Source organism: Geotrypetes seraphini, chromosome 1, assembly GCF_902459505.1.
Source record: "Geotrypetes seraphini chromosome 1, aGeoSer1.1, whole genome shotgun sequence".
Taxonomy (NCBI): Eukaryota; Metazoa; Chordata; class Amphibia; order Gymnophiona; family Dermophiidae; genus Geotrypetes; species Geotrypetes seraphini.
Window position 1 is genome coordinate 258373317 of NC_047084.1, and position 16499 is coordinate 258389815.

Genomic DNA, 16499 nt, shown 5'->3' on the forward strand with positions numbered 1-16499 from the left:
GGCTCAAGGCAGATCCATGAGTAACTCCTAATTACTGCCAATTAAGAATTTGTTAACTCCAATAACTGTTAGCACTTAATTGACTGATTAGTTTATGCATCCAAATTTGGGCAACCTATACAGAATCCAGGGGTATTTGAATAATTAGTAGTAGACCGGTAGAACTTTAGCCCTCGAATATGGTTGGGAATACTGCATGCGAATACCATCCCCCACCCCCTTGTATGCTCCAGCTGATAGGCACTGAGGACCTGATTCTATAAATGGTGCCCACTGGCAGCAAACTCATAGGTGCCGGTCTCCACCATTGTCAGTCAACCGCTAGCCTTTGTTCATAGCTTCACACCTACATAGGCTTAGGCATCCTAGTTGTAGGCAACTGGTACATTAGGGCAGGGTTTTCTGTCATACCATACTTACTCTCTGCCCCTAACCACACCTACTTTTCAGGTGGGCGCCGTTCATATCTTTCTAAATTTTTTAAAATTGGGTTTTAATGGCACTGTTATTTACCATGCCAATTAACCTAATTAAAAAAAAAATCAAGTTGCACACAGATTTTGGCCAGGCATCACTAGGTGCCATCAATATAGGTGCCTAACCTAGGTGTCGTTTATAGAATCAGGGCTTGTGTTGTTTAGAAAGTGCATCTCAAGCTGGAGTCTGGTCACTGCTATTCCTGGTGGGTCAACAGGAGGCAGAAAGAGGAAGCATACATAATACTTATTAGTTTTATAGTGCTACTGGATGCACACAGCACTGTACAAAATGTTCCTGCAAGAGCTTGCAATCTAGGCTGATACTTGAGGCAACTTGACTAGGATTACTTTGGGTTCCCTGCTTGTCAGCTCATTGTTCTACTTCCTCAAGATAGCTTGAGATCTCCTTCCAGAACCAGCGCTGGCTGAAGACACGATTGAGCTATCCCGGGAGGAGGGGCTTTTTCCATCTGCTTCTCCTTGGAAACAAGACAACCCAGGCAAAAATCATTCCAGACAACCTTGGAGAACTGGCCTGCTGCAAGAGGAAAATTAAAGCACACAAAGCAACATGATGTTCCCATGAAGACACAGATCAAGGACAAACAAGTGGGAAATAAAGCAACACTGGATGGAAACCTTCCTGAGTCATCCTAAGAGATCTTTTTCTGTCTCCCGTGAATTAGTCGTCAGGCTGTGGATGCTGTCTGAGGCCTGACATTGCTGATGCCGTCTCTCCTCCTAATAAGGTCATCTCAAGCCACTTTTAAGAGTGCCTGCTATGAGTGGTGGGTTGCAACCTACAGGGCATATCCAAGGGGATCCTCCCTTGGGAGCTCCAGAGAGAACACAATGAATGAAGGTGTCTGGCAACTGGTAAACAATAACTAGGATATTTTTTAGACCATTTTGAGTGTTAGTAGTCCACAAGTTATTTTACTGTAATTTGAAATGTTTTAGTATTTTGCATATTTCTGGTCCACCCTTAATGAAAGGGGGTATTTATGGTTGTGTTATACAAAGCTTGTTTGTACATCGATATTGCATTGTGTTGTCATTTTTTTTAACCTGTAAACAGTGTCCTGTAAACTTTGTCGAGCTGTTCCATCCTTAAGAACCATAAATACGAGACGTACTACACTCTTCTCTGTCACCGCCCCCCAAACGTGGAACTTATTACCTGCTCAGATAAGAGAAGAAAAGAACCTTGAGAAATTTAAATCAAAACTAAAAAGTTTCCTATATAGACACCTTTAACTGATTAGTGAGTCTCTTAAACTAAAGACACCTTTAACTGATTAGTGAGTCTCTTAAACTAAGTTGACATTCCCAATCGAAGTAGACAACCCCCTATTGTTCTATCCTTATTTGTTATCTTTACTATATCAAATTGCAGATCTTCCCCGAATTCCCTTTGAAGTGTATGTTTGTCTAGCCCTACATTGTATGTTCCCCTCATTTGAAAATTATTTATTGTACATCGCTTTGTAATTCTTGAAATGAGCGATTTTATCAAATATGAAATAAATTTGAAACATGAAATAAACATAGTGGCTGCGGCTCAAGGCATCCAGAAGTACGTGGATGTCGCCATGATGATGTCACATATATGTGCGACATCATGTCAACATCCGCGCATGTGCGAAGGCCCTCCAGACAGGCCCTGAGCTGCCAATGGGGGATGACAGCAGTGAAGGCGAGGCACTGGCACCGGCTGATTGCCTACACCTCTCACCATGAGTCAGCCGGTGCCTCTTCTCTCCAGTGTGTCGTGGCACACCTGAAATCTCAGGAGGCACACAGTTTGAGATACACTGCTGTAAACTATTGGCTAAGGGTGATCTATAAATGCAAACAAATAAATGAAATTATTGTTGAATGGGATTAGAGTCAAGTGCCCTAGGTGGACTTGTCAGAGATAGGAGCAGGGAGAGGACTCCTGCAAAAGTATTTAACACTTTAGATTTGGTGAAATAAGGTTGGCCCTGTGACTCAGGCAGTAGCGCTCTGGGTGTGAATTCCCCACTTGATGTGTCAACTGGGTCTAGATAAACTGGACAAGTGACACGTTCAGGCATGAGAAAAGATAACGGCTGCTGCTATAGGGGCAGCCTCCATTTAACCAACCTGCGGATGTATCCCATAAACTGAATTTTAGGATCTTAATTCTCCTACAACACCTTCTGCTCAGTTTTGAACTTGGGTCATTCATTTTTCCTGTAAATGGTATATGAGCTATCTACAGCAAAATTGTTATAAATTTTATACTGTATAAATACATATTGAAGCAGCATGCCTCGGTGGTAAGTGCATCATAGAAAACCTAAACAAGAAATGTTAATTGTACCATAATTCTTTACTCTTAGTAACAAGCTACTTCTTCATAACATTTAACATTAGCAGCTGTAAAGAGTTACAATGATAGATGAATTATTACAAGAATAACTTTGCTTTCATCTTGTCTAACAAGATCAAGGGTTGCTCAAGGTTTTTGGCACTAAATGCTGGAAAGGAAGCTTTGAGGTCAGGGGTCAGAAGTAGCTGGAATAGATAAGAGAAAATAAACAGGCCCTTTCTGATTGAGCCCTTGTAGTGGGGCTTTTTCTAAGTTACTAATAGGGTAGGACTGCCAGGTTCGACATTAGACTTTATATATGAACGGGAAGACAGCAGTGTCATTGGAAGGATAATTGTCAACAGCCGGGTAGACAGGCTGAATGAAATGGCCCACCCTGTATGTGGGTAATAGTAAGCATGGGAACCAACAACATACATACTTCTATTCCCAGGAAAAGCAAGGGTCAAGAGTCGGGGGGCAGGCAACCATGGGCATACTTTTGCATTTTCAAAGCTACACAGCTTGTTTTTCTTGGGGGGGAAAAAATATCTGCAGGTAAAATCTCTGCAAACTCTTTGACCCCAAGAAATGTTTTGAGGGAAAATGTACATGTACTGACCATTTGAGAACTGGTGCAAAGTCTATGGCAAAAGCATTTGCAGACAGTTTTGAATATTCTTCCAATACTGGGTACTGGTTAAAAAGCCATTTCCGCCTTGCTGTATTTTATAACAACTGCATTCTCTCTCCCTTTTACTAAGCCACGACTGAGGTTTTTACCAAAACCCAAGAACTAAATGCCCCAATGTTACTCTGACGCTCATAGGAATTCTATGAGAGTCAGAGCAGTGTCAGAGCATTTAGCGTTCCTGGATGCAGTAGAAACCTCTACCGTGGCATAATAAAATGGGGAGTATATTAGAAACATTACTCTTTACAAAGGGGTCAAACACTGACTGCCACGTGCTGAATTAGACTCAGGTATTCTGTGCTGGCCCATTTCTGGCTACTGGTACTGAATATCTGGGTCTTTGGTGGGTCCCAGAACTTATCTGGGTACCACCAATGCTCAGTTCTAGGGCCCAGATACCTATTCAGATAGTCCTTTTACTAAGCTGCGGCAAGTGCTAGTGCATGCTTACTAGTGTTTAAAAGAGCTTACTGCGGGACACGCTCAGCCATCCTGCGGTAAGTTCCCATTCTGCGCCTACTAACCACGCACCAAAGAACATTTTTTAAAATTTTGCACAGAGGGGGCATGTCTGGGGGTAGAGTGGATATTCCAGTACTAACCAGTTTTCATGTCCACATGACTATGCACTAATTAGTGTGGAATTAGCACACGAGTCCTTACTGCCTACAAAATACGAGGTGTCAGGAAGTGCTCCCGCTGTAATTATTTTAATGGCCGCAGGCTAATGGCAACATTAGTACGAGGCCATTAACTGTAAAAAAAAATAAAAAATTGACCATTTTCTGATTGCGGTAAAGATAGTCTTAATGTTTTGGAAGAACCTGCGTAAGGGGCCAGCCAAGGCCACTTTTTATTGCAGCTTAGTAAAAGGACCCCTAAGCTAGGACTGCTGTGTATACAATTAACTTCTGGCTCTGCCTCTGTTCTGTCCCCCGACTGTCCCAGTATTAATTGAATACTGGCGTGATGGTCACACATGACATTCTGTGCCACTATCAAGTTAAGCGCCATTTCATGTGAGGAGACGATCAGCGGGAGTTAATTAAGCAGGAGTGACTCTAGACTGGTTAACTCCCACTGAGAATCAACCCCTCCCCCAAGTCTCAAGGATGGTGCCAAAGAACAATGCATTAGAATTTCCTAACCATTTCCAACACGTGAAATACTGCTTTAATACTGCTTTTATCCTGATGACTGGGCCATTTAAATCACTTCTTTCAGTGAAATCTATTTCTTTAAACAAAATATAACTTCTTGTGTTATAATTCTCTGTCGTTAGAACATAATAACATAACTCGCATCAACATCCAGTGATAATGCTTAAGGTTTCCATTAGCTTAGCTTCCATAACTAAAGTGAACTGCGCCCATACAGCTGCAATAGAGACTTAACATGCTTTTCTTTGGCCTTTTCCATATTGAGGGTAATTTTACAAACCACTGCACATACAAACGAGCTCTTAGAAAATTAGGACAAGCCTAGAAGAATGCATTGTGCAAGCCAGTGTGCCTTTGCTGAGTAGAATCTGGGCAGTCATATTTTACATGCTTATTTTATAAAATACAGATGATTGTGGGAATTTTATGTTCATTTACATGAGCTCTCAAGCAGGTGTAATTCCCCCCCTCCGCATTCAATCTATGTATGATTTTTGCAGGATTTTTAGTAGTAGTTTACAAAGACATATAGGTGACCAGGTGCCTTTGTGGAATAAGCTACAAATAAGCACCTCCCTTCCCTATTAATCTAGGTGCTGTTTTACAATACAAAACTACCCTCTTTGGGGGTAATTCTATAACTGTGTGCCTGAATTTAGGGGTCCTCTTGGTGCCTGTTCTCTAAAGGAGAGCAGGTGTCTACTTTCCTTTATAGAATGCCAGTGTAACTCGGTATTAACATGCATATGTTCTCAGGCACAAGCACTTACGGCAGCTGCAGGGTTGATTTTACCACTGGACCAGGTGAGGTACTGGCTCAAGGCACCAGCCATAAAGGGTGCCAAAATCCCTAGCCACTGATGTCACTGCCAGTGCCTCAACTGGAGCAACAGTTATGTGTTCAGCCCCCTCCCCCCCCCCCGTTTGGCATCTCCAGTCTATCTCTCCATCCCCTACATGCTAGCATCACTCCCTTATCCCCTCCTCCACCCATCATTCTACAAGCCTGCCAGCAGCAACATGAAAAGAGGCAGCCTCTGGGTGTTTCTTCAGCCAGTGTCCCACCTACAGAAGCTGCAACAGAGGAGGGATTGACAGAGAGAACACCCTGGGGATGGCCAGAGACTGCCTCTTTTCATGATGTCAACAGGTTTACAGGACTGCAGGGGGAGGGGGTGGGTGGAGCCAAACTGAACCACAAGGAGAGGAGTGCCAATTATGGCAGAAGGAAGTAGGGTGCTGCTAATATTGACAGAAGAGGGCAGGCACTACCAATATAGGGAGCGGGGCACTGAAAGCAGTTGGCTCATAGCTCGAGCTGACCCTGTAGTGCTGGTGTAAATTCACCTAAATGTTGAAGGTACACATGTAACTTGCACATAAGCATGAGACCCACTCACGCTGCCCCCAGATTCCACCTAGATTTACATCTACCTGTACAATACACACTATATAAGATTTGCGCGCATTTATATGTGCATTTGCACACATATGTACATATATATATATATATATACCATTATTCTAATCAGTGTATAAATGACCAGCATGTAAATATTAGCACCTTTTATAGAATTACCCCCATTATGTGTTTTCAGTCTGTCATCTACTAAGATCTTTATAAGCACTTTCATTTACTTTTGTTATCATCATCATCACCACAGTAATAACTGTCCAGTAATATATCTTGAAAACTCTGCTGGATTGTCTGCCTGAGCTGAACCCTACACTTCTTCACTTTAAATCTTGAGTTGGGTTAACCATTGACTATAAGCAACAAAGCTACACTTTGGGTTTGATTCAATAACTCCCTTGCTCCCCACAGACACAGAACAGGAGAAAACCTTACTAAATTAAGAGTGATGTGAAATGGGTAATCATCAGGAATTACTGTAAGAAACCATTGGCCATGCAGAGTTAGCAAGGGATGTCAATTCAGATGCATGTTCCTATGTTCTGGTCTTTTCCCTTTTTTTTTATCATGAATCTGGACAGTGGGTTCAGCAGTAAGTAAAGATGATGGCAAGACTGCTTTGGCTGACAAAGAGTTGAGGGGTAGTGGGGTCCTTGGAGAGATCAGAAGAGCAAGGCTTTTTTCTTGAGGTCATTTCTTTTCCAAAGTGCCAGACGGTCAAATTCTTCAATAGTCATTCCGAAGACCTCTTGGAACTCTTCAGGGGACAAGTGTCTCTTAAAAGCAAAAATGCAAAAGTACTGTAAGTGTATGTTATTGTTACATCATATTGATGGTAAAGATTAACAGAAGCTGCAAATGTTATATCAGGAAGGCATGAATATAACGAGAGTGGTTTCAAAATATACTACATATTGCATACTGTGCCATGGTCTTAACATACAACCTGAATTTTCCAAGTGCAATCAGATGGATTTTTTTTCTTTTATAATTTTGCATGCAGTATGTTAAACTCGTCTTTGTACTTTGTGCCTACTTCTTCATGTGGTGGCCCACAGAATGTCACCTACACAAGTGTTATAGAGACATAGAAACATGATGGCAGATAAAGGCCAAATGGTCTATCTAGTCTGCCCATCCGCAGTAACCATTATCTCTTTCTCTCTCTGAGAGATCCTATGTGCCTTGTAAATTATATATGGAATGATACAAAATTTCATATTGGTTTATCAGCTCTCATGAGACTGAGGGCTCAGGGAGGTTTGGGCTTGCTAAGTCTTAAATTATTCTCTCAAGTTGGTCAAATGAGACATATTAATGATTGGATCAGAGACATTACGCACTTCTCAGTTACACCACAAGAGCATTTCCTGTATATCCCATTCACTTTAGTTATTGTTGCATACTAAGAGATTGCCACCAGTTTTTTTGCCCAGAGGAGAACCTTTTTTAAACACTTTGAAGAGAACAAGGGAGAGAATTTGCAACCTTCTTAAAATATCGTTTACACTGACACCATACCTGCCACTTCTGGGAAATGGATTACAACTCGTTCCTGGATTACAACTTTCTTTGCATAATAAATGGTGGGCAAAAGGATTGAAGTATGTGTTTCAAGTAGTTACTCCATCGGGAATCATGCAGACTATGCAGAATTAACCACTGAGTTCAATTTGAGAATTAAGGATTGGTTCACCTATAAACAATTGTTATCTACGCACTTTGCCAGCTGATTGCCTAACGGACTTGAGACAAGACTCTTTGTCTCTCAACTCAAATTCTTATGCCTTACGCCTCACAACTCAAACTTAAATTCCATTGAGATTTCATCACAAGTACCTCCAGGAATATTTGAAAGATTTGCCTTATGAGATGTATGCACAAAAATGGTCTCAGGATTTAATTGTACTGTGGATGACACTGCACTTAAGACTTGTATGTTTCATTGACATAAACTAACACAACAAGTGACTATGTTTGAAATGAACTATAAATTCCTACTGCGCCTCTACAGATCTTCTGTATATCTTTATAGAGCTTAGCAAACACTATGGACAACTGTCTTAAATGCAGTCTCAAGCAACTTTGGGTCATCAATTTTGGGACTGCCCATATGTATATTCTTTTTTGGACACTATTATGTACTCATATTTCATCCATGTGGAACTGCACTTATGCTCAGCAAACCCACAATATTATTCTCAAAAACTAGCCCTCAGCGACCTACACCAAAAGGTTTTCAGGACTTTTTGAAGCGTGCAATTCTTATGGGCAAGAAAAGTGTATTAGTTTCACTGGATAAAAGCTGTATCACATTAGCATACACTGATGATTCAGTTGGCATCTATGGAATGTTTATCTTTCAAAAATTTGGATACCAGTTTGGGGAAAAACTTGTTCGATCTGGGAGTTCTTATGGCTAATCTGACTCCCTCAGCTAGAAGACATTTGTTAAACACATAAACTGCTGTTAGGGTACAATGGAATAACTGCTCAGTTTGCTAGTAGGGTTTCTTGGGAATTAGGGTGGGGGAAGTTAGGTATTTTTTCTACTAAAATGTTTTCACGTTATTTTTGTTTATATTTTGTGCAATTTCAATAAAAATATTTAAATGTAAGATGGACTTGGGAAAATCCAGTGATTATTCCTCAGATAAGCAGCATAAAATCTGTTTTAATGCTTTGAGATATTGCCAGGTACTTGTGATCTGGATTGGCCATTATTGGAAACAGGATACTGGGCTTGATGGACTTTTGGTCTATCCTAGTATGGCAACTCTTATGTTCTTATACCTACCAGTAAAATGTACTACTTTGCCAATGCATATAAAACTGTCATGCTAAGAAAGTTATCTTGATCTGAATTTAATATATGTCACCTGGGGAGGTGGGTGTCACTAATCCTGGTGTCATTTCTACTGTGGACATGCTAAAGCTATAGGGAAGTTTGTGCCCTGGAATCAGCAAGAGATTATAGAATGATATGATTAATTTTGCTGGATATCTGGAAATAAGGATTACTTCTTAAAACTCCACTTTGAATTTGGCTTTTAGTAGCATGATATGATTAATTTTGCTGGATCTAAGAAGTAGGAAAAGTATGGCTTCAACTCTGGATATAAGGCTTATTAAATGTATTCCTTAAATTAAATTTTAAATGAATCTAGGCCCTCTGCTTTCAGAATCCTGAAAAAACTGAAACAAAAGAAGTAAATTGCCCAGTGGATTACAAAAGGATGGCAGGGAATTCTACCCTCCAAGATATGCACAACAAAAGGACATCAGCCACTGACTGTCAGTCTCCAAGATATACACAACAATCAATGAAGCATGAACAATACCTAGCAATCAGAGGTTGGGATGTGACAAAAGAGACCTCAGCTACCTAAAACTCCCAGATAATGACTCTCTTTAATCCCATCACAGCTCTGCTCAGCCAAAAAGCATGTGACCAGCCAAATCACCAGACCTAGCCAAATCACAAGACCTAGCAAGAAACCAATTTTCAACTATCCTGAATTTTGATTGGACTACTAAATGTACCACCTGATTCCAGCCCCTGTAGTCCATAAAAAGGGGATATTCAACTAAGCTCCCTCCTCTTGGGATCACCACTCGATTTGCAACACACCTTGCTGGACATCTCCTCTGCACCTAAGTCTCCTCTCCCAGTCATTATGCAACTAGAGAATTTTTCTTCCAGCAAAGGACCATCATTTCCTCAAGCTATCCTCTGCAGACACAAGACCTCCATTACCAGAGTGAGTTACTTTCTTCCAGCATAATTCATCATTTAGCTTTTCTAGCAATTTATTTATTTTATTTTAAAAATTTCTTACAACCTAAAGTCAGTTGCTACCTTATAACAAGAGTACGCTTTGCTGCCTGCAGATGTATTTTCTTACTTACAAGTTAAGCACTATATACAAAGTCTTCCTTGGGAGGATCTCACAGAAGATGTACAGGATGAACTAGCCATTTGTTACACCTTGGGAGCTCAACTCCTGGTTCCACTAAGATTTCACCATCTTTATCTTCGGGATTACACCACAGAATTGCATTATCCTAGCTATGTTTCTGCTTGGAACACTGATCTGGGCATACAGTTATCGATTATGGATTACAAAAAACATGTTCTAGCATCCATTTGAGTCTCTGACAATGTACTACACTGGGAACAGCATTACAAGTTTGTGTTGTGCCTTTATATAGCACCCAATAGAGTGCGTCATGTGGGACTATCTCAGACTGGAACTTGTCCTAAGTGTGGCCATGTACTAGCTACTTTGCCCGGTGATTTTGGCGCAGCCTACTTACCTATGTTTCCTCTATCTGGACATGTGGGGTAAAACTGGATCCCTTGCTATTGTTTGATTTATTTTTGTTGTAAGCACCAGTTCCGCATGGCTATCGCCCTTTTTTGCAGCGTGCAATTTTGATGGGGAAGAAGGTAATCCTACTTAATTGTCTTTCTCCAAATCCTCCTTCTCTCTCCCAATAGTGGATGCAAATGCTCACTTTACTCATGATGGAACGGATACAATTTCAGGACTTTGATTCTTCCTTGGGCCGTCATTTTAGGCGGATATGGCGGGCATTTTGGACTACATTGACCCCCCCAGAGTACGTAGTTGTCTTTTGAAAAGATAGCAGATTTGTAAAGTTGCAGGCACTCCTCTCTTATTGTTTTCTGATATTTTGGGTGGGGGGAGCTTTTGGGGATGATTTGTTATAACTTGAACATATTACTTGCTATTTCTGTGCTTTATAATTTGAAAACTGTTGGACATTTGTTGTGTGGTTTTTGTTGCTTTCTTGATGCTCAATAAAAATGATTTCAATATATAAAAATTTCTTCCCCGCGTATCAACTAAGCGGGTTACAGTAGAAAACATACATATTCAGGACACTCAAACATATTATAATCTATGCATCCTATCCTATTCTTCCAAATATAATCGCTAAAACTAGCATAATGAACTATAAAATAGTGTTGTACAGAGCTAATAAAAAGCTTTGACAAATAAAAAAGTTTTCAGCTGCTTCTTAAATGACAATTTCTCTCTACATAATCTTAAATACCTTGGCAAAGTGTTCCACAGATGTGGACCAACCACAGAAATAGATGTTGCTTGTACTCACTATAATATGTTTTGTCTAGTGCATCAATAGATAACTTCATTGCGAATTGTGATCTCAAATTTCTAGAAGGTATATACTGTTTCAAAAGTTGCCTCAGGTACAAAGGAGTCTCCCCATAAATTACCTGATGAACAATTGTCAAAATCTTGTATTCAATCCTTGACTGAATTGGTAAGCAATGCAAATTTTTCAGTACTGGAGTAATATGATCATTCCTCTTTGACATGAAGAGCTGGATGATCTACAACAAACTCCAGCTCAATGCCACTAAAACTGAACTTCTCTGGTTCAGGAAGAAGAACTCTAGCTTCACCCACCTGACATTATTCTAGGAAGCCACTTCCTTAATGGCAAAGGACCAAGTGCGCAGCCTGGGAGTGATTCTAGATGGCCATTTATCTCTCACTGCACCTATCTCACAGGTAGTCTCCACTTCCTTCTGTTACCTTCACCAGCTATGGAAAATCAAACCTTACCTCTCAATCTCAGACCTTGCCCAGCTCCTCTATGCCTATGTACTTTCACAGATAGACTACTGCAACTCCTTGTTTAATGGCATCACCACGAAAGACTTGAAATACCTCCAATGAGTGCAGAACTCAGCTATCTGCTTCCTGTATGACCTCAGCCTCTGCGACCTCATCACACTAGCGCTGAAAGCCACCTACTGGCTACCCATCAACAAGAGATGTGCTTTCAAGGCCCTTGTACTGGCACATAAAATCTTCCACAAGACGCCTGCCTATGTCTCTGTCAAACTTAGACAGTACACCCCCAACCGTTTCCTCCGTTCTGAAGTGGAGAATCGACTCAGCATCCCTCCAGGGAGATCTCTCCAAATGGAAACTGCACTCAAGTGCTCCTACAGCCATTTTATCCCTCGTCTATGGAACCAACTGCCTGCACAAACCCAAAGACTAGACTCACTGATGGCTTTCCAAAAGGCAGTGAAGACTCTCCTTTTTGATCAATAATGACTTCAACAAACGACTCCTCTCTGTAAAATGACTTCCCAATTAGACTCTTGCCCTTTTTGCCTCCTTCTATGTACTTCCCAGATGCATCTGTCATGTCTGTGGACTTATTTTTGATTGTCTTCTTGTAACCCGCTCTGAGCTTTTTGGGAGGATGGGATAAAAATCAAAATAAATAAATTCCAGGCTACTCCTGTGATCATACAGGCAGCAGCATTCTGTACTACCTGTAACACTTTAATTTTGCATTTTGCAATGCCTACTAACAAGGAGTTACAAAAAGCAAGCCTAGAGATCACCATACATTAAATCACCATCCGAAAATCTGATACTGACATCATAGATTTTACCCTTGACAGCAATCTCAACTGAAAGAAAGCACCTTTAACCGTTTGCATTATCTGTTCTTGCATAGCGAGCTTTTATCTTGTGGTATTTACTCTGAATCTTGTTTAATACAATTATTGCCATCAGTGGCACAATCTCCTTGTGCAAAGATCCCTAAATTTCCAGAGCTAACTTTATTGCATTGTCTACATAATACTGTAAATAAACTTACTCTGTAAAATCAAATCTTAGTTCTTCCTTAATGTTCTAAACATATGTTCTTAAATATTACACAGAGCTAAGTTGTAAGTAGGTAGTGCCTTCCACAAATTAACAACTATTTATATTTTCTTGTAATAAGATCATACCTGGTAAATTTCCATAGCTCATCTGCTAAGGTAAACTTCATAGGAGGGACAGGGAGGTTAGTTGGTGGGCCTTTATATACTTGTGGTTTTGGAAGGAAACTCTTAGTTTACCTCCTCCTTTACTAACGCTTAGTGTGGGTTTTAGCGCTGGCAGTGGCGGTAACTGCTTCGATGCTCATAGGAATTCTATGAGCGTAGGAGCAGTTACTGCTGCTGCCGGCGCTAAAACCCACGTAACGCGTTAGTAAAGGAAGGGGTTACTCAGGTAGTAGCATATTAGAATAAATATATTCAGCATGGTTTAAGTAGGTTAAGCTTTCAGGCCTGCCTGTTTAAACCATACTCAGCATTCTGGCTGCCAATATTCAATGGTGCAACCAGTGGCAGACTGATAGTGGTCTGAGCTATTGGGCACAATGGGGTCATGGGCCCTCAAACACCTATCAAAAGTTATTAAATTAGAAAAAAGTTTGGACGCAGAGGGTATCCTACTGTTGTGAGCCCTTGGATAAAAGGTTCATGTGCAAATTGATTAGTTTATGAACCAATTAATTGCAATTAATTGATGTTATCAATTAGCGGAGTTAATTAAGAATATAAGACTTGCCATACTGGGACAAACTGAAGGTCAGTCAAGTCTAGTATTCTGTTTCCAACAGTGGCCAAACCAGGCCCCAAGAACCTAGAAAGATCCCAAGTGGTAAAACATTTTATGCTGCTTATCCTAGGAATAAGCAGATTTCCCCTAGCCATCTCAATAATGGCCTCTGCACTTCTCTTTTAGGAAATTATTTAAACCTTTATTAAACCCCGCTAAGCTAACTGATTTCACCACATTCTCCGGAAATGAATTCCAGAGTTTAATTACACGTAGTGTAAAGAAATATTTTCTGCAGTTTGTTTTAAATCTACAACTTAGAAGCTTCATCGCATGCCCCCTAGTCCTAGTATTTTTGGAAAGAGTGAATAAATGATTCATATCTACTCTTTCTACTCCACTCAGTATTTTATAGACATCAATCATATCACCCCTGAGCCCTCTCTTCTCCAAGCTGAAGAATTCTAGCCACTTTAGCCTTTCCTCATAGGGAAGTCATCCCATTCCTTTTATCATTTTTGTCACTCTTCTCTGTACCTTTTCTAATTCCGCTATATCTTTTTTGAGATACGGCAACCAGAACTGCACACAGTATTCGAGATGCGGCTGTACCAAAGTGCATTATAACATTTTCATCTTTGTTTTCCATTCATTTCCTTGAAATTTGTGTGCATATCTCTCTGCATGCTAAAATCCACTAATGTTCAACTTGTTAAGTTAGGGGGCATGGCTAGGGGAGTGGCAGGGATATTCCTAAAAGTTGAGAGCAGAGTTAAAGATTAGTCCCTTTTCCACATAAAAATGCCTGGAGTTGGGTGTTGGCAAATTTCCAGCTGATATAAACCGTAACCTAAACCGTAACCTTCTACCTAGAATAAGAAGAACACTGACACCATTCTCATACCCACCACTCAATGGCACTCATCGTAAAAAGCTTTATGATAACCTCATAGCAACACATGCAGCAAAACTTGAACCCTCCATCACCAGATTGTTAACCTCAACATCTGACTTCAAAGCATTCCGTAAAGAAATCAAAACGCTGCTATTCAAAAAGTATATACAATCTACCTAATCTCCCTCTCCTCTCCCACTTACACCGACCAGGTTTTGCTCACTCCCTGGCACCATACCCTCAATCGACCAAAAATATATAAAAATAAAAATACCTGGAACCTAATTCATCCTACCGAAACCGATTACCTACCAACGTATGGAAACAGACTATTTGATATGTATAGTAATGTAACCTGATTTATCTTCCAATGTTATTATGTCTACACACTCATTCTGTCATTAAGTCTATACCCTCAATCTGTATTCTCCAATGTCATGTACCCTCCTGGAAATGTCCAGCTCTCTTCTTATGTAATCCGCTTTGAACCGCAAGGTACAAGCGGAATAAAAATCACTAATGTAATGTAATGTAATAAATACTGATGTTCAACTTTTGGCGTGAAAATGGGCTCTAAGCACTATTTTATAACCAATACTCAACCTGGAGCAAAGTTTATAGAATAGCGCTCCATACCAATTTTTAGTTAGGTGTCATCGACTAGTGCTCAAGTCCTAGCGACATGATGAATTACAGATCTAAAAATAGATTGGTTTTGTGCTAGTCTGGTAAGGTCCTCCAGGATCATCCCCACTGTTTTTTTCAGCATGTCCAGCAATCTGATTCCTTAGATCTTCCCCAAACATAATGTCCTTCTCCAATGATCTTTCTCTTCTTACAATGCGACCAAAATAACAGTCATAACTTCATCATTTGGGCTTCGAATCATATAGTAGGTTTGATCTCTTCCAGAATCAATTTGTTAGTTCTGGTGGTTCATGGCACAAATAAAATCCTTCTCCAACTCCAAGGCTAAAATCTCAGCGCCATTTATAGAATACCCTTCAAAGAGGATAATTTTCAAAAGCCACTGACTCAAGTAAATGGGTTATTTGAATTTTATTCACCCGCCTTGATGGTTCTTTAAGTTTCTGTGGCTGTCAGGACCTATCATGTTACCATGCTTTTAACTTTTCTCTGCTGAATACCAGAAACTGCTTCCAGAAGCGAATGCCTAGTTTGTCTACAGGTTAAGCCAGCCCTGATGCCAGCTCGCATGCTCCCGATAGCTATGATGGTAAAAAAAAAAAAAAAAGAGGTGGGGGGGTGGCATTTTCCTGGAGAATACTATAACTCCTTAGTCTGCCACTGCCCTTCTTCCAAAAGGGAGTTCCCACCAGCACGAAAGTGATCCCACTCTTCTCAGCTACCCTGCCATTAACAGGTTATGCTTTCCGCCAGAAAAAAAGATGATTAATGATAGACTGTACTTAGACTTGGCATCTTCACATAATTATCGTAAAAATTTAACCCAAAAGAAAATGAAGTTTTCCTTTTGGAATGAATGAGTTCTCATTATTTTTGTTGTGGCTCAGTGAAGGAGTTGGTCACAATTCTACCAAGACTTAAAATGCTTCTTTTTCTTGACAGACAGTGAATCTATAATGAAATCCAGAATGCCTGTTAATATTTAGATGTAATTGCAAAGCACTCTACACAAATATATTCCTGTTTCTTTCACGACGTTCTTTTACTACATGCTAGACTTGCCAGTAAGACACACCCATATGTCTAAAAGGGTTCTTTGTGTGCATTCATGTGCAAAGCCCTAAAGACATCTAATTGTCCCTATTCTTTCATATGGTTTATAATTATATAACTGCATATTTACAAGAAATATTCTTTTAATTCTCAGTACTGTTATCTTAGCCATATGGAACCGCCTGGATTTAGGCAATAAGTATGAACGTAAGTGCCAATATTCTAGTCATTTACGAGCATATGTGAACACATCTGTTTGTCAATGAGCAGTTTCTGGTGTGTACTTTTGCGGGTTGGCATTCACATGGGTAGAGTTTGGGCGAAGAATGGGTGGGGGGCAGAGTTACATGCATATATTATAATCTAGTGATTTCAAGTATGGAAACCCACTCAGAAGAATGTCACAATAATA

The 16499-nt window shown here is 40.2% G+C and overlaps 1 protein-coding gene across 6 annotated transcripts in view; it reads right to left on the reverse strand.

Annotated features, from left to right (window-relative positions):
- Positions 1-2823: 2823 nt before the first annotated feature.
- Positions 2824-16499, reverse strand: part of ABLIM2 (actin binding LIM protein family member 2) — a 337722-nt gene continuing 324046 nt past the window's right edge. For all 6 annotated transcript variants that reach the window (XM_033950058.1, XM_033950066.1, XM_033950046.1 and 3 more), the window contains one exon: positions 2824-6858. In XM_033950058.1, coding sequence (XP_033805949.1) covers positions 6745-6858 — 114 coding nt within the window. In that variant the 3' untranslated portion in view covers positions 2824-6744. The remainder of the gene's footprint in view (positions 6859-16499) is intronic.